The sequence below is a fragment of the Sus scrofa genome, chromosome 1 (assembly GCF_054392235.1).
Source record: "Sus scrofa isolate SSC_HxYL_T2T_F1_AM1 chromosome 1, Sscrofa_HxYL_maternal_Yorkshire_Landrace_v2.0, whole genome shotgun sequence".
NCBI lineage: Eukaryota > Metazoa > Chordata > Mammalia > Artiodactyla > Suidae > Sus > Sus scrofa.
Window position 1 is genome coordinate 236,436,003 of NC_139383.1, and position 19,769 is coordinate 236,455,771.

Sequence of the window (19,769 nt, forward strand, 5' to 3'; positions counted from 1 at the left end):
ATATCTATATTATACATATATAACTGGATCACTTTGCAATATACCTGAAACTAATGTAATATTACAGATCAACCAAAGTTTGGTAAAAAAAGAAAAAAAAGTTCTAAACCTATGAGGCAGGGGAAAAATCAGTTATTCATAAAACAATTAAAATCTGTTTTGGTTGCAAGTGTTTTTGTTGGCACACAGAGTACCAAGAACAGGATTTTGGAGACAAAGTGGTTGTTATTCAAGAATATTATATTGGGAGTTCCCGTCGTGGTGCAGTGGTTAACGAATCTGACTAGGAACCATGAGGTTGCGGGTTCGGTCCCTGCCCTTGCTCAGTGGGTTAATGATCCGGCGTTGCCGTGAGCTGTGGTGTAGGTTGCAGACACGGCTCGGATCCCACGTTGCTGTGGCTCTGGTATAGGCCGGTGGCTACAGCTCCGATTCAACCCCTAGCCTGGGAACCTCCATATGCCGCGGGAGCGGCCCAAGAAATAGCAACAACAACAAAAGACAAAAAGACAAAAAAAAAAAAAAAAAAAAAAAAAAGAATATTATATTGGAACACATTCTCCCTTATATATGAAGACAAAAAAAACTGTCAGATGTACAGAGGTTTGGAAAAAAATTCCCACCATGAACCCTTTGAAAAATTACTTGAAAATCTGTTTCGTTCGATGAGTGATGAGGCAAAGTGAAGGGTCATGGCACAGGGAAGTAATGGTACAATAAGATCTCAGGGAAGGCTAAAATCATTTAAAATATAAAGAAAAAATATGAGTTTAAAAAATGTCTCAAGAGAGAATATGCATAATTTTAAAAGTAGTATCTTTTAAAAAATTATCAGACTATAAAATTTAACAGCTCTAAAAACACAAAGTCTTAATAAACAACAACAAAATATAAACATTAACAAATCAAAATGGCAATATAAATCAAAAAGGTGTTTTCCTCTGTTTGGCAGATGTCCTGAGACCTGACTCTAGTGTCAGGTCGTTCGGTTTTGGTGTTATTTTTTTATTTGAATGTCTTCAACGTCTTATCATAAAATTTAAAAATAATATATGGTCTATAAGAAAGAACTTTAAAAGTGCTAAAAATTATTCTACTTTCTGATTTTGTTAACAGAAACCAAGAAGCTGTGGTTTATGTGTAAGGCTGGGAGGATGAAGACGTATTTAGCAAATGGGAGCAAAATTATAAGTTAATTATATATAAAATTCTTTGTCTCAGAAAAACAGAGGACTTAGGAAATAACCAAAAAATAGTAACCTAAAAGCTTACAAATGGACAAAAATATGGAACAAGTTTACACCAAAACCTACAAATTCATCAAAACAAACAAAATACATGGAGCCATGGTCCTACTTTCTAGGGACAAATTCCTATCCTTCTAACTTACTTCAGTTATTCCCAAAGCAACATTCTTTGATCAACTTGTACAACTCCAATTCAGTGATTACATGCTTTCTCAAAATCCATTATTCCTTTCCTAATTTACCCATCGTTGATGCCAGAGTAGTCACTATAATTATTCCCTTAGAAAACTTCCTTGTTTCTCACACCCCTCTTGCTTTCTTTGTATTCACATCGCAAAAGCCCATCCCCCTTGATTGTCTCAACTATTCCCTTTCTTAGTCTCTACAGCTGAGCACCTGGATGTCACTGGAAAAAAATTCTCTAGTGGTTTCATTTTAAATGTTGCTCTAAAATTCTACAGTTCCACAGCACTGCTCAAATAGATAATTATGTTTCTTAATATGTCCCCATATTCCAAATGGACTTATCTCATTTCTTCCTAAACTTTTTATCCCAAATTATATCCTCGCTTCCAGCTAATAGCCTTATCTCATAAGTCATTGAGGAAATAGAAACAATCAGAAGCCCTTCCCTCCTCTTCCCATCACCAAATTTATATACTTTCCTCCACCTGCTTGCATTCTCTCTCTCTCTCTCTCTCTTTTTTTTTTTTTCTACAGCTGAAACAAAAATTTCTCTCTTCTAATCTAAGGCAAAAGTTAAAAATACCCTGAGGTGTATTCTGTACTCTCTCCTCTCCCATGATTAATCAATAAATTAATTCCTTTGGCTACAAACTTTCCTGCATCATCATTATCTCCTTTCTACTGTATCATTCCTATCAGCACATACACACAAAAAATTCTCCAGTGCCTCCTGATCTTTTAAGCAAAGGCAGGAATTTAGGCTCCCTCTTAATTAGGCACCCTCTTCTGGCTTCTGCCCCACCTCTCTACTCCCCCTTCACAGCAAAACTTCTTTAATGCTTGGGTACCCACATTGTTACCACTTCCTAGGCAATCTTCTGTTCCTCCACCCACTTCATCCTGACTTCCTATCCTCACCACCCCTGTAGTAACTAATCTTGTCCTTTATCCCCTAGGCTATTACCACTGCGATCTTATTTGCTTCCAGCTCTAAAGGACACCATTCTGTCCTTATCACATTGTACTTCTTTGTCCAAACAGTCTTACCTTGGGTTTAATGAAGTCACACTGTTTTAGTTTCCCATATTCCTCTCTTGTCTGACCTATTTCATCTTCTCTGAAGTCCCCTTTTCCTCTTCCTGGCCATTCAAAACCTTTGCTCAAGGCTCAGTCCTAGGCCTCAGTCTTTTCGCCTTATACTTCTTAGGAGTTATCGTCTGCAACCATGGCTTTACATGATTACATATATGCAGATGACTATGATTTTTATATCCAGCCCACACTCCTATTTGAATTTCAGACCTGTATTTTCAATTGCTTACTGTGTCTTTTCTCTTTGACCCCTCCTCATAGAATCCCAAAAATTCATTGTACCCTCAAACACATTTAAGAATGATTCTCTTAAATGGTTCCTTTTCAGAGAATTGAGTCTCTCAAAAGAGAATCTTGGGCACTGTTTCAGTACCTTCTCCTGTACCTTTTCCTCACATCTAAGACTGTACCGTGTCCAATTTTATGACTCCTTAGTATCTCCTGACTCCATCCTCTTTTCAAATATCAGCCACCATCACCTGATGCAAGCTGCCATTGTTCTTGCTTGAAATCCTGCACTAGCTTCCTAATGAATCTCATATTCATCTTGGGCCCTTCTAGTCCAGTCTTCTCTTTTCAAAAGAATCACAATGAAAATACGACCATTTTGCTCCTTGCAAATTACTACCCTTCACTGGGATTTTGAATATGTAAACCTCTTTACAAAGCCAGAAAGTTCTGCATGGTGTGACATCTTTTGACCTCACAGCCTCATCTCGCACAACTCTCTCCTCCCCACAGTGGCTATCTTTTAATCCCTTCCATGAATCACATTCCTTTCTATGAAGAGCCTTTTGTGCATTCTGTTTCTCTGCCTAGAATGCCCTTATGTGTCTCTTTACATGGCAATTTCTCATTTTCGTCCTGGTTTTAATGTCATTGCCTTAAAGAGGTCTTCTCTGACCATCCTAAATGGATGTTCTACCTCCATTTTCTCTATCACTGATCACAGTTTATAGTTAATATTTGTTTGTTTTTATGCCTATTTTTTCCTCTTCTACTAGATAATAAGCTCATGTGGAGCTGATAACTTTTATTTATGACTGCTTAAATAAATCAGGGACAAAGGTGGTGTTCAGTAAATCTGTCTGTGAATGCATACCTAAGAAATGAATATTCACACATATAAAATTACTTCCTTTTATTTTTCTTTCTGCCTGGCTCAAGTTTTTACTATTGTATAGTTTTCTTAGCTTCTTCTTGTTAAAAAAAAAAAAAAAAATATATATATATATATATATATATATATACACACACATATATATATACTGTCCTTATGTTGACTCTAACAAACAAGATAGTACCATTCTTTTTCATGATAGTAGAGGGGGCACAGGGTTAGAGAATAGATTTTCTGAAAAAGAGCATCCATCTTCTTTCCTTCACCACACCCTGATGCAGCGTCCACCTTTTGATTCTCATTCCCTAGCACTTCTAGTTACTGAACTGGATTTTTCCCAGCAACTGTTAAGACAAATGATGTTATTTCCATTTTCTGAGAAAATTGAGGGTCATCAGTACTAGGTAACTTACCAAAGGTTAACAAAGCAAGAAACATTCCAAATCCACAGTTTAAAACCAAGTTGATAAGGAGTTCCCATTGTAACTCAGTGGGTTAAGGTTCTGACTAGTATCCATGAGGATGTGGGTTTGATTCCTAGCCTCACTCTGTGGGTTAAGGATCCAGTGTTGCCTCAAGCTGCAGTGTAGGTCACAGATGCCACTCTGATCTGATGATGCTATGGCTGTGGTATAGGCCAGCAGCTGCAACTCTAATTTGACCCTTAACCCAGGAACTTCCATGATTCCATGTCACAGGTGCATCCATAAAAAGAAAAAAGTTGATAAAATGTGGGGTTCATTGTTTCTTTTTCTACCCCATCATACTGCCTTTTGTTATATGATAAATCTGGGATTTGACGTACATTACATGTATTATAGAAAGAGGAGAAAGCCTCCTGGCCTTAGCTCACTGGGCATGGATGAGACTGAGAAGCTACCATCACAATGGAAATTCTTAGATGAAAAGCTTGACTATTACATACATGGTCCTGACTAAATACCATCATTTGTGTGGTCCAGGGTTTATTCCTTCATCTGCCCAGTATTGTTTCCTTATTGCTAACAACAACCAGATAATATAGAAAATTAAGTCATCTTATATGTCAGCAAAATAAGATAGCTCTCAAAATATTCTCAATAAATTATATAACATTGTTTCCAAATCTATCCTTATTCTTTCTAAATGGGTAGTTTTGATTAGATATTGAGGAAAACTTTAATTTATGTCATATGTTATAAAACCTATTTTTGGACTTTTTTTTTTGCTGTGCCCATGTCATGCAGAAATTCCCAGGCCAGGGATCAAACCTGAGCCACAGCAGTAACCTGAGCCACAGCAGTGACAGTACCAGATCTTCAACTCACAGAGTGACAAGGGAACTCCAATCTTCATTCTTAAAATCCAGTTTTGTTGAATATACATACAGACTAAAAGTGAAAGGGTGAAAAAAGATATTCCAGGCAAATGAAAATCAAAAGAAAGCTTGAGAAGCAATACTTATATCAGATAAAATAGGCTTTAAAATAAAGTAGGTGACAAGAGACAAAGAAGGACACTACATAATGATCAAGGGATCAATCCAAGAAGATATAACAATTGTAAATATATATGCATCTAACATAGGCATATCTCATTATATACAGACATATAAGGAGAAATTGGCAGTAACACAATAATAGTGGAGGACTTTAACACCCAACTTACAGCAACAGACAGATCATCCAGACAGAAAGTCAGTAAGGAAACACAGGCCTTAAATGACGATTAGAACAGATGGACTGCATTGATATTTATAGAATATTCCATCCAATAGCAGCAGAAACACATTCTTCTCAGGTGTATATGGAACATTCTCCAGAACAGATACATCTTGGAAAATGAATCAAACCTCATTGACAGAGGAATGGATAGAGAAGATGTGGTACATATATGCAATGGAATCTTACCCATTTAAAAAAAGAACAAAATAATGCCATTTGAAGCAACATAGATGGACCCTAGAGATTGTCATAGTAAGTATAAGTCAAAGACAGATATCATATGATATCTCTTATATGTGTAATCTTTAAAAAAATGATACATGGAGTTACCATTGTGGCTCAATGGTAACAAAACCAACCAGTATCCATGAGGATGCCAGTTCAATACCTGGCCCTGCTCAGTAGATTAAGAATCTGCCTTTACCATGAGCTGCAGTATAGGTCATAGATGCAGCTTGGATCCTTTGTTGCTGTGGCTGTGGTGCAGGCCTGGAGCTGCAGCTCCAATTTGACCCCTATGCCGCAGGTGTGGCCCTAAAAAAAGACAACAAAGTGATACAAATGAACTTATTTACAAAACAGAAACAGACTCACACATTTTGAAAACAAACTTATGGTTACCAAAGCAGACAGGTGGAGGGGAGAGATGGATTGTGAGTTTGGGACTGGCATATGAACATTGTGGTATATGGAATGATTAGCCAACAGGCACCTGCTGTATAGCACAGGAAACTCTACCCAATATTCTGTGATAACCTATATGGGAAAAGAATCTGAAAAAGAGTGGTATGGGTTTGTATATAACTGAATCACTTTGTTGTACAGCAGAAATTATCACAATGTTAAGAATTAGCCCTACTTCAATAAAACTTTAAAAAATGAAAGAATAAAAAACCCTCTTTTTATAACTGTGGGTATTTAAATCTTCCATGTTCACACCATCCTAGGAGTACTGCTTTTGTTTTTCCGTTTCCTTCCAGTTTTTACCCACATATTTTGAAATATATATTCAATCTTTATATATTTCCATCCCATGTGGTGACAGCATTTTATTCTGCCTTTAGACTGAACATTTTCTTTGTTCCAGTAATAAAGAATCAAAACACAAAGTATTTCAAAGCTCAACGTGCATTACTCCCAAATCCTATTTGTTTTCTTAGTTTGATACTATGATAAAATGAAGGTTTAACAGATGGTTACTATATATTAAAGTGAACTAAACTAAGTAGAAGAATAAAACTTTTCAAGGAACTGGATGATCCTTTGTCAATACTGTTCTGGCAAAAGAAACGTATTTTCTAAAAAAAAAAATCATACAAGTTTATCTAAAGACATTTAAGGCAGTTGAACATAAAATTAAACTGCAATCTCAGATTGTTGCTTAATAGGCTATTACTTTTGATCTTTGCAATATATATAGGCACTAACAATTATATATGTCTATCTAGACATGACAGAAGGAACTCTTGGAATATAAAATGTATTTTATTGGCTATAGATTTTTCCCTCTAATAAAGCATTTTAACTTATTTGACATTTATTTATATAAACTCATTTAATAACTTCTACATTCTTGTCAAGGGTAGTATTTCAATTTGATTATGATCTTATTTAAAATCACTATAAAAATCTCATTCCTCATCTAATGAGGCCAGTGACAAATATAAAGCTGTCTACATCAGCATTGCTCATGTACTACACAAATTTTCCAGAATATATAAGTTCATTCTAAAAGCTTTTCCTGAAAAAGTATCATAAAGAAGTAGCTTTTTAATTCCCAAAGTTCTCATATGAATTAGAATAGAGTTAGGATAAATTTTTAGAGCTCAGAGCATTATTTTAAATCTCATATTGTCTAAATTATCTTTAGAACAATCTGATCCTATTTGACCAATTTCTGTAACAGTTTAGGGAATAGTCATGTATTTCTTCTCTTTACTTTATTAAACATTTGAGCATTGTAGTGGATTGAATTGTGCCCCCCTTCCTATCTTCCGCCAAAAAGAGTTATCTTCCAGAAGTGAGTAAATATGACCTTATTTGGAATAAAGGTCTTTGCAGATGTAATTAAGGTAAAAATCTCAAGATGAAGTCATTCTGAATTAGGGTGAATCCAGTGATGAATGTCCTTATAAGAGACTGACACTGAGAGGCACATAAGGACACAGAAGGACAAAGGCCATCTGAAGTTGGAGACAGACACTGGAGTTATACTGCCACAAGCCAAGGAACACCAGGAGCCACCCCAAACTAGAAGAAACCAGGAAAGATTCTTCCCTAGAACCTATTAGGGATTGTAGCCCTGACAACACTTTAAGACTTCTGCCTTCCAAAATCATGAGAATAAATTCCTGTGTTTTAAGCCACCACATTTATGGTAGTCTGTTGCAGCAGCTCTAGAAAAACAATATAGGAATATATTTGATATGAATTGCAGGTTATGAATTCCTTTAAATGTTAGCTTGTATCTATTCTGTTTATAGATAAGATCTTTTCTTTGAAATAAGTTAAAGAGCGAATATGTCACTAAAAAGAGAAAAAAGCCTTATATACTTAATATTCCATTTATCTCATATGGTTACTGTTTTGGCTTTATTTTATCTACCACAGATGTAGCTGGTGGTTATTCATCTTCCATGCTTGATGCAATCAGAAGAGCAGTGATGGTTTCCAATACCCTTTCAATTAATAAGATAAATGCAAAAAGCCTCACCCTCAAAGAGGTCTTCAGACTAGCTACTCTTGGAGGCAGCCAAGGTAATGACCATTTTGCTTCTCTTTTGCACAGTGTACAGCCGTGCCGACAGGTATCTTTGGCAGCAGTATGAAGACATGATAGTGGCATCAGCGGACATATGTTGATCATTCATTCAGCAGACATTCATGACTGTTGATCCCACATACCCAAAATTTAGCAAGTAAAGTTCATGTTTAAGTGTGTAGAGGCATGATTCTTCTAGCAAATTCCCTCTTTTTGGCAGAAGAGATATTCAGTATGCAATTATTGTATTAATTGTTTTAATAGATTATTGCATTGGTCACATGCTATGAGTTCTTTAATCAGTTTTTTCCATAGAGTATAAAGTATCACCCTTTCTATTGGCCTGAATAGTAATAATAGCCAAGACTTACTGGGCTCTCACTATGTTATAGACATTAGGCAACATGCTTTGTGTATGTTGTCATTTAATCCTGAGAACCACAGTTATTAAGTCCACTTTACCAGCAAGGTACCTGAGTGAGGCTGATACCCCTGTCAAGCTATAGGGTATCATGATTTCAATCCAGAAAATCTGTATCCAGAGTGCAGGTTCCTACCTATTGCCTTCCAATGTGCTATCTTCCTATATAAATCTTAGCTTAGACCATGTATTTTGTTTATATATTTAAGTACACTAATTACCCAAGCTTCCTTAAAAGTAGAAAGATGCAAAAATGTAGTTGATAGCTAGGCAAATATTGTTAATCAGCTTTTCCCAGGTCTTACATGTAGCTGTATTTTTACAGAAAAAAAATAGAAATTGGTAACTATTGCCTTCGGTTGCTCTAGTATTATAATACAATTGGGATGGATGATAGTGAACATCGTATGAAACCTTAAGTAGCTAGTAAGAAATAAACATATATCTTGAGACAGGTATATATTTTAAATGTATTTTAGTATTTTTAATATTTATGATATATACTCTAGATCTTAGAAATGAAGTATGATGGAGGCCGAGATTACCTTGGGAAGAGAAACTTCCCGATTTTTCTTTGAATGTTCTGGGCGATGACAAATATATAAAGAACATTTCAAGAAAAACAAGTAGAGGACATGCTCTTTGTAATTCCTTAAGTCTTATGATTTCATTTTCTAAAATTCCAATTTAAAAAATTTTTAAAGTTCTAGTTATTAAACAAGTGTGACACTCCCTACCCCACTTCCACTCCATTTTTACATCTGAATTCAACTGGTTGTCCTACCATCTTATTTTCGTGGCGCAAATGACTTGTATTTAAATAGTGCCTTTTTTTTTTTTTTTTTTTTTTTATTCTAGGCTCTTTGTGAGTTGTTTCATCAGGATCCTGTATCTGACCAGGCTGGCCAGGATCCAGTATTTGGGGTGCTTACTAAATCATTTCTACCTAGCTACATAGGTTTCAACTCTATTTTCTGGGCCACTGGGGTTACTGTCATGGAATTTCCTCTCCTTAGATTTGTCTCTATGATAATCTGAGTGAATGAGATGCATAGATCCCTGTTTAAAGTTGGCATCTTCCCAGCTTTACATTCACTCTCCAGATCAAGATGTGTACCAATCACATTCCCAGAGCAAACATTTGCTCCAAAGACAGCAAAACTGCATTTCCTAAAATGCATTTGAGTTCCTTACCAGCCCAGCTGGGCCTCTCTGCAATAATCTGAATTTAGATCAGTTTACAAATTCATTGCCAGCAGTTGTGTCTTTTTTGGTTAGTTTATGCCTGAATTCTCCAGGTTCTAACACATAGTCCAGTTAGTTTATATCGATCATCAAATCCTGGAAAATGAATCTGGTTAACTGGCCTATTAAACACCCAACAATTTTATGTTAAAAACAGTCATCAGGGAGTTCCCGTCCTGGTGCAGCAGAAACTAATCTGACTAGCATCCGTGAGGATGAAGGTTTGATCCCTGGCCTTGCTCACTGGGTTAAGGATCTGGTGTTGCCCTGAGCTGTGGTGTAGGTCACGGATGCGGCTCAGATCCCGAGTTGCTGTGGCAGTGGCTGGCTCCCATTCAGCCCCTAGCCTGGGAACCTCCATAAGCCACTGGCGAAGCCCTAAAAGGACAAAATAAATAAATAAATAAATAAAAATTAAAAAAAATAAAAAACGTCATAAAAAACTCATGTTTGTAATGTTTCTGAGTGTAACTAGTGGAGGAGGAGAAAATTTCCAGTGATTTTCTGTTACACTCAGTTCTTCCCTGCGCAATCAGTAGAAGTCACCTAACTTCTAATTATGTTTCTAATTGTTTCTAATTGTGTTTGTCCCTCTGTCTTCCTATAAGAATTAGCTAAAATATCTTTTTCTTTTCTGAGAATAAAAGAGTTTCCCTTTAAATAACCATTTAAGAACAAGCAGTATTTCTAAGTCAGTGCTCAGAGCATTACCAAAAGACTTCTGGATATCCATACATAGAAATAAAATGTACCAGGTATTGTCTAATAGGGATATGGGGTCTAGTATTTTCACATGGAACTGTATCGTCACAGTGACAGCATACAAGAAACATGTAAAAATTCAAATAATTAATGCTGCACTCCCATTGACCTTTCTTTCATGGATGCTTCCATTTGGAATACTCTATTCAAATTACAGGCTTTAAGGAGCTTTAAATTCAATACCTTCATTGACTAAAGTCAACTGCCTTCATCTTCTGAAACTAAACCATAAAAATGGAAGATATTCTTTCTCAGAATCCACTATTCATAGAACATGAATTCTAGCTGTGAGATAGATCAAGTAAATAGACATTATTGACCTATGCCCTATTTTAGAAACCATTCTTCTCTAGCAACCAGAAAAATCTTTACTGTTACAGAGAAATTAGTCTGCTTTCAAAATCTTTGGGACTCTTCAACTATGAAGATTTACTTTAAAGAAGTGATTTTTTTCTATTCAAAGGATTTAAAGTAAGGAATTGATGATGGCTATGCCTGCACTGATGAATATGCAAAAAATTATTTTTTATTTATTTGAGGTTCATTTCACTGCCACAAAAATAGATCTTGTCAGCTATTTCATAGAACAAAAAGAACAAAAAAGGCAAGGAAAGGAGTTGGAATGTTGGAAGGAGAATAGGAGGGAAAGATATTATATCAATTGTCATGTTTCTTAGAGGGATGAATGGAAATCACATACCAGCTGGACTGTGAAGGGCACCGAAAGTGCTGAAAGAGACACCATCAGAATTATGATTATGGTGATTAAGAGAACTCTTTTTATTCTCAGATTTTGCTTTCCCTGTTCTTTACTCTGCTTTCTCTAAACCCAAGTCTTGTGACCTATTGGAATGCTTCACTATTAAGAAACTAATTTTTTTCTAGTGACACGTTGGCAGATTCTGTCCTTGCAAAGTGGGGCATTTGCATGGTCTCATGGTTTGAAATATTGACTGTTTATTAATTTATTCCACCCTTTAGCCCTGGGGCTGGAGAAGGAGATTGGAAATTTTGAAGTGGGCAAGGAATTTGATGCTCTTCTGATCAACCCCAAAGCATCTGACTCTCCTATTGACTTGTTTTATGGGGATTTTGTTGGTGATATTTCTGAGGTACGTAAAAGATAGTTGACTAAATGGCATTTACCTCATGAACCAGTCACAATAGTTTTTCTATAGAAAAAAAACTACACATTGAAACATTTTAATGGAGTGTAGGAGAATCTTAGACGGGAAGCTAGATCCTTTTAAGTTACTATAATTTCATGATAATAATAGTATTAAGGAAACATTTGTGGAAATCCCCTTGTGGTACAGCAGGTTAAGAATTGGGTGTTGCTACAGGTGTGGTGCAGGCTACAACAACAGCATGGGTTTGATCCCTGGCCCAGGAACTTCCATATGCTGCAGGTGCAGCAAAGAAAAAAATTTTTTTGAATATTTGAAGGTATTTGGGTATAAAAAGCCATAATATAGCTACCACTTATTGAACACACTTGCTATGTGCTAGGTGGGATGGGATTAAGCACTTTCATACATCATTTTTATTATCAGAACAACTGTAATTATGTGAACCACTATAATGAGAAGCAAGTGCTATTAGTATTGCCATTTGGTTTCTGGGACAGTGAGGTTTAAGGGAGGTTAAATGATTTACCTAAGTATTCATGGCTAATAATTAATAATTAGTAGGCAGAGTTTGGACTCCATCCCAGGACTTTTCTGACTTCTGGAGTCTGGGCTCTCGATCACAATATTTCATTGATTTTCTTAATTATAACAAAATGGTTTTATTACTTTGTCCCTCCTAAAAATATTTTTCTATGTATAAAATAAATTAGACCTTCTTGTTTTACTAACAATTCTTTATGAGATACTTTTTTCTTTTTTTCTCTCTTTCTTTCTTTCTTTTTTTTTTTTTTTTTTTGCCATCTTTTGGGCTGCTCCCGCGGCATATGGAGGTTCTCAGGCTAGGGTCGAATTGGAGCTGCAGCCACAAGTCTACGCCAGAGCCACAGCAACATGGGATCCGAGCCGTGTCTGCAACCCACACCACAGCTCACAGCAATGCCGGATCCTTAACCCACTGAACAAGGCCAGGAATCAAACCGGGAACCTTGTGGTTACTAGTCGGATTCGCTAACCACTGCGCCACGAGGGGAACTCCGAGATATTGTTTTCTTAAAAGAATTAATGTTTGCCATTTATAAATTGATCCACTTATTAGGGTAAATACAACATTCTGAGGTTTTTAGAAGAAAGGTGCTGGACTGTTTGAGGTTGATACCATTGTTATTTTAACATTATTTATTATTTTACTTTCTTTTAGAGTGAATATCTGGAAACAGCTCATTTTCATTTATCCAGTCATTTTTTGTGTATTATATACCTCTTTAAACATTTAAATTATTATATTAAATTATTTAATTTATGTAACACTTTTCCTCTGAAGATTTCAAGGTTATATATTAAGATTCAGAACTTTCAGGCAATGGAAAACATTTGTTAATAGTCAGTACTTAATTTTTTTAGGCATGGGACCATTTCTTTTTTATTAGTAAAAGTAGATTTTAGGGTGTTCAATGGATGCCATCTTAGGTGAAATGGTGATTGTTAGTTATAGATGCCAGTTCCTTTGACTAGAGTTAGGTCTTAGGGATCACAGTTTAGGATTTTGACTTGGAACACTGGATTGTCGGAGACAGTTTCTTCCGCTTCACCCTTCCTGCCTTTCTCTGTTATTGGAAGAGTGACCATCAGTGTATTCATTTCGGGCCCAAGTTCCAGCCAGGCTAATGTACACAACAGAGGAAAATAAGTTTCAAGTGAATGGATTGTATGTCTTATCTCAAGACTTTTTCAGGACTTAAATTCAAAATATTTCCACTGTAGCTCCTTGATATGAAATGCAAGACTAAAGAAATTCACACGAGGACATTGCCTAGTTAAGGTAGTATCTTTTATGTAAATGCATAAATATATTTGAACATTGAAATGTAGCATTAACACATTTTTCTCCTCTCTGGGTATCATTTCAGTAATATATATGTTTATAAAAGAAAAAATCTGTTTAGAAAGAAAGTAAAAATTAAAAATAGATTTTGCCATTGAGAAATAAATTCATGTTTCTGGGTTTCGCCGACCACTATTGGCTGTGAATTTACTTTTCTAAAAGAATGTATGCATGTATGTGTAACTGGGTCACCATGTTGTACAGTAGAAAGTTGACAGAAACTTTACCTTTATTTTTACCTTATTATTACCTTTATTTTTCATTTTAGGCTGTTATCCAGAAGTTCCTCTATCTAGGTAGGTAGATATTTGTCTCTCTCTTAAATAAAATCTTTATTTCTTGGGTATGCTCTCTGAATTTATTGTACCATACATTAGACCCTATGTGTGATCAGTTGCTTTGATTATTTTTTTAAAAAACATTACTCAGCAATGAGCCCATTTATGGCACAATATTTAAAGACTCTATTTGAAAAGAAGGTGCTCCTTTAGAACATATGGTCATAAATCCTAAACTGAGGAATGGCAGGCCAAGGGGAAGAGATTATCCTGTACCCCTTTCTACCATGTTGTGTTTGTGATAAGTATGCGGTGGAGTCTTACCACACAATTTTTTTTTTTAATGTACTCACATTCAATTCTATTCGTTGAGAGAAAGAAATAAATGGTAGAGAAGATGCTACTCTTCCACCCACTCTGTTGATTGAGCTCTGAGTCCTGCATGATTTGAGATGGGAGAAACACTTTTATTTCTTGTGAAGCTCAATTCTTGCAGGCCCTTCATCTCACCATGCTGAGTATGATTCTGGGGTGTCAGGATAAATATTTCCTTGATAATTGGGGCTGGAAATGGAAATCATTCACTTCAGCTGAAAGGACAGTGACTAGGGATTGACTTAACTTTTTTTTTTCAACACCTGTATTTTCTTTTTATTGAAGTATTGTTGATTTACAATGTTTCGGGTGTGCATAAAAAAAAAGATTGATTTAACTTGATGTGAGTTCTACTTTAGGTGCAGATTTCAGACCCTAATCCTCAAATTAGATGCAGTGTCTTTTGTTGGTTGTGTCTCCCTGTTGAGATTATAAACAATGATTTCTTGATTTTTCTTTTAGGAGATGACCGAAATATTGAGGAGGTTTATGTGGGCGGAAAGCAGGTGGTTCCCTTTTCAAGCTCAGTGTAAGACCCTCAGCATCTACGAGTTCTCCTGGGATAATGTGGTTCTGCATCTCCTTTGTGCCCAGGTGGAGTTAGAAAGTCAAAAAATAGTACCTTGTTCTTGGGATGACTGTCTCCTTCTACATCTAGTTACAGTATTCACTTGATAAATTGTTCAAAGGAAGCTGCGCTAATTCTCAACTCTCTGGGAGGATTAAAAATTTCTCCTTTTTGAGCTGTTCAGTTTTACCTTAAAGCTCAAATTTAAGGGAATGTTATTACAGATGGTGTTAAGAGAATTAAATAAAATCTTTTTCACATTTGGAAATGTGAAGAGAAAAGATATTCCTATAAGGTTAGATATTTTGAGCTGGTAATGTGAAAATTGGGAAACAAAAAATGAACCAGTGAGTATATTTTATGAAAGAGTAAGAGTTGACTATGAACAAACATTGGAAAGTCACTTCAGACCATGTTTGATAATTATATACTGAGCGTACTAATTTAAAAAGAGAACTTGTTGAATTTTAAAATGTATTTCTAGATCGACCTTGTGTTCTGGAAATTTGCACTTACTGGAATTTGTGTTTCAGAGACGTGTTATTGTTGTGCTTTGCATTCTTTGGAGATGAAATATCAGAAATTGAATGCTACATGCTTTCTTAATATAGTTCTCTGCTTCAAAGTGTTTGGCAGAAGTTGGGTATTAAAAATTTAAGGACTCTTAGGAATATTATTTACATAACTACATGGCATAAATAGCTTTACCTTTGTGTACTTTAAAATCGCCTTACTGTATAACTGTATGATGCTATTATTGCTTCAGCTTTATTAGAAAATAAGCAAATTCCATACTCCACTGTTGTGTGGACTGGAGTTTTCATAAATTGGGGCAAGTGCTAGGCATCCAGGAGCTGTCAATGCTAAAAGAAAGGGTTTCATTGCAATGACCTGTTCTCCCCAAGAACTATGTCATAGTTACTGGAAATTTCGTACTCAGATATGAATCTGTTAGAACTTTAAAATGAAGGACAAGTCCAATTAGACAAATATTAAAAGTCTTTAAACCTTGCATATTGAAAGCAATCTATTTTTCAATTTTGTCTTGTCTTTTAATTCCTAATAATTTTCAGGATATTAGAATTTTAGGATAATGAAAAATATATAAATGTCCCACTAAGGTTTATATTAATAGGACTTAAAAAATTAAAGCAAAGAATATTTTTATGGTTCCTAATATAATGTGCTTTCCCATAACCTAGAATTAAAAATAAATTATGACTTTATGAGAAATCCTTACGAGTATTGATACGAATGTTTAATACTATATTTTTCTCTTTTAATTACAAATACTATAAACCAATAAGAAAAAGGAGAAGATTTTCTTAATATATCATAATACTCATATTTAGGGCTTAGCTGTGACTCCTTATTATCACTTTATAGTAGAGAATTTTATGTAATATAGCTAAATCCACATCTGCAGAACGAAGAACAAAATTTCTTCTTTGTTACTATAAATTTTCTTCTCACATAATTATGCTAATTCAGCAGTAATTTGCTCAGTCCCTGGACCCACCCCAGCTAAACACTTCTAGACTTATGCATACATTATATCTAAAGATAGAACAAATTTTTGGCCTTATTTATTTTTTTAAAAAGCAGAATTTCTATTGTGGGGTATTAAGTAACTCAGTAAGCCCAGTTTCTAGTCTCAGTCTTTAGTTCCTGACTTCCTAGTTCCTGAGCCACGTCAAAGATGCCCCACCAAATTTCCCTCCATTCCTCTGTAGTGCCAGCCAATGTTTTCTGCTCTCCCAGTCCCTGCCAAAGGAACTTGGTTACCTGGTGCCTAACCCACATGGGTGGGCTTAGGAATTTGGATGACATGTTCAAGATCCAGTAATAGGCAGCAGCTGTTCCTAGCCTTTGCAAAGATCCTATACTTTTACCTTCCTTAAGTACATTTTGATGTTGAACATCAGGTTTCATTTAGATTTAGGACTCATATGCAGTAAATATAAATAAGTGCAGCATCTGAAGCAGGAAGAATGGCCATATACAACCAATCTGTCAAATGTCAAATTTAGCCCTAACAGTATGTTGAGACCTGAATATTGCTTCTAGTAAAAATGGAATGTGTTGAAATATATACACATACTTTGATCTTTCTGCCTCACTTACAACTTCATGTGTTTTATTTCTTCAAGTGCAGTGTTGCTGAATGTTGCATATGCTTTTTGCAGTGCTGCAGGCATTGGTCATACATGTGCCCAGGTGTTCTGCACTTTGAAATGTTGCCTTTGCTTCATGTGGGTTGACTTTCTGAATGTAGATAAGCAGTATTCCAAGCCAATCCTATTTGTCACTTTATGTTTGAATATTTTGCTGACAGGAACAGAAGAATTAAAATGTCTTCTCAACTCCCTAACCCTACCCTGTGCTATATGTCTAAGGCTGTGTGAGATGTTTAATGGAATATACTTTAACAGGTAAAAACTTATTCAATGTTCAAAAGTATATTGACCATCATACATTTAAAAATATTTTTGCAACCAGAACACAAAAGCAGTCTTATCAGCTAAGGTGAATTTAGTTTTCAAAAGAAAGTGAAACATAGGATTAGGACGGGAGAGGTTGTCCTAGTAATAGTAAACTGAGACCAAAGAAATTCTATTCTCTTATTCATTCTTGCAGCTTCTTCTGATTTGTCAAAGCTTTTAGAATCCAAGAGAATATCTTGGAATAAGCTCCATTCATGTTAGGAGGAAACATTCCTTAATTAATATCATGAGCATTGAACCCTACTGAATCACTGAATATTTTTTTTTTGTTTGTTTCTGTGAGAATTCTGCATAGTCAAGAAAGAAAGGCTGTGGGGAAACACCTATTATGTGTATCTGGTTTGAAGTGTGCTCTTGAATATCCCTGTTGGTAGCTACAACTGCGGTCTCAGAAGGGAAACATAACGGCTCTGGAGATCCAGCAATGCAGTTTGAATCTTCACTCACTTCCAAACTCTTTCTATTTTTAATATTTTAACCTCAGAATAAGACACATGGAAAGCTTTAAAGGCAAGCTGGGAGGCATGTTGTATCAATTCTGTCTTGTCATATACATGGAAGATATCCCAACTTAGATGCTTCTGGACAGAGGTGATGATGCCAGAAACATTCACATGTTCAAAAGAGTGTTCTGAGTTATTCAAAAGTGGACTAAGAAATGTGTCATAGGCAATGTCCTGAAGTAATTTTCAAATTTGTGGATTGTTGTGAATTTTTAGGGTGTTTTTTTTCTTTATAATTTCAGATCTACTTAGCCATGTTAGGTATGACTTTGGACCCTGACACTTTTTAATGTCTCTAAAGGAAAAGCATGGAAAGAAATGCACAAATGAGCAGACACTTATTAGACAGCCTGGCACTGGTCCCATGCATGTTTTCATGCCCAGCCCCTCTTCCCTTTCCCTCCCTCAGCCCTGAGTGTGAGAGATCAAGATGTGAGGGGTTAGCCTGTAAATCTGGTCCAAATTTAGTGAGGTGCAAAAGTTGAACAGGCCAGTGATGAAAGGAAATCTTAATTTCAAGACGGTTTCAACAGTCCATGGAGTTCAGATGACCTGAGTAGCAGATGTTACATGACATTGCTTTACCTGCTCACTTCCTACCCAAGAGCCTGTCAGAAAGTGTTCTTTATTGAAGACCACCTCATGTTGTGTTAAGCTCCTGATCGCTGCTCTTAAAAATATGTATTTATGTATTTGTGGGGACATTCTTCTCACTAAATGTATGATTTGCTTGTTGTTCCTGTGCTAAGTGAGCATCTTTGTGCATCAGACAAAAATAAATGAGATTTTGTGTTTACATTTTTTATTGTTGTGAGTTCTATCAGTCTGGATAGAAGGAGGGGGGTGTTAACCTTACAATGTCTTTCTCTTTTTAACATGAATTTTAAAATACAGAAGTGGTGAACTGTAAAGTGATGGATAAAAACTAAATTTTTGGTGGTGAGCATGCTGTAATGTATATAGAAGTAGAAATACAATGTTGTACACATGAAACACATAATGTTATAAACCAGTGTTATCTCAATAAAAAACAAAATATCCTAAGACTACAACCCCCCTCAAAACAGAATAGAATATTTAACTGTGGGCCAACATGTATCTTCAATCCATATACAAAGCTTTTAAAAATTAAGCCAGTGCTATAATGTTCAGCCCTTTAGAATCAGATTGCTATTGCCTGTGATTTCAGCATAGTTGATACTTCATATTTTGTAAGCCAAAATCCAGAGTGAGGTATGCACTTTAACATCAAGAATCAGTTTACACTTACATATGTGCATGAATATTTAAAACAAAAGTCTCACGAAATAATGCTTTCCCTAATTGTGATGCCCATTCTATTCTATTCTCTTTTTTGTTCTTCTTTTAACAGCCGCACATGTGGCATATGGAAGTTCCCAGGCCAGGAGTCAAAATGAAGCTGCAGCTGGGGCCTAGGCCACATCCACAGCAAAGCTGGATCTGAGCTGCGTCTGTGACCTACACCACACCTCTCAGCAATGCCAGATCCTTAACCCCCTGAGTGAGGCCAGGGGTCAAAGCCACATCCTTATAGAGAAAATGTCAGGTCCTTAACCCGCTGAGCCAACTCCATTTCCATTCTGTTCTATTATTCTGTGTAATTTTTAAGCGCTGATAGTAAGTTCCCAAATTGGTTTCTTAAACATATAATGAGTTATCACCTGCAGTGTGGAAGCAGTTTCCAGTGTCTTTTGAACTGTATACTTTAAATCTCAATGCCTCCATCCTGTGATCTGGTCATGACATGAGTGCCTGCCTTAGAATCATAAAGATGAAACAAATACATAGCCAGAACTTAAGATAGCATCTGGGACAAAGTGAGTGCTCACTATATGATAGTTATTTCTAACATGAATACAAAGTGAACATAAATAAAAATAATGTAAAATATTTTTATCAGTTTAGTTTTTAGAATAAAAATCAAATGATGTTAAGGATCTCTGTACATAAGAAATATTCTATAAATACTAA

General features: G+C 35.7%; 1 protein-coding gene across 3 annotated transcripts in view; it reads left to right on the forward strand.

Moving 5' to 3' along the window:
- Positions 1-18,573, forward strand: part of GDA (guanine deaminase) — a 172,528-nt gene extending 153,955 nt beyond the window's left edge. For all 3 annotated transcript variants that reach the window (XM_021064839.2, XM_084987862.1, XM_084987860.1), the window contains exons 11-14: positions 7,959-8,105; positions 11,519-11,649; positions 13,818-13,845; positions 14,665-18,573. In XM_021064839.2, the coding sequence (XP_020920498.1) occupies positions 7,959-8,105; positions 11,519-11,649; positions 13,818-13,845; positions 14,665-14,735 (377 nt within the window). In that variant the 3' untranslated portion in view covers positions 14,736-18,573. The remainder of the gene's footprint in view (positions 1-7,958; positions 8,106-11,518; positions 11,650-13,817; positions 13,846-14,664) is intronic.
- Positions 18,574-19,769: the final 1,196 nt, after the last annotated feature.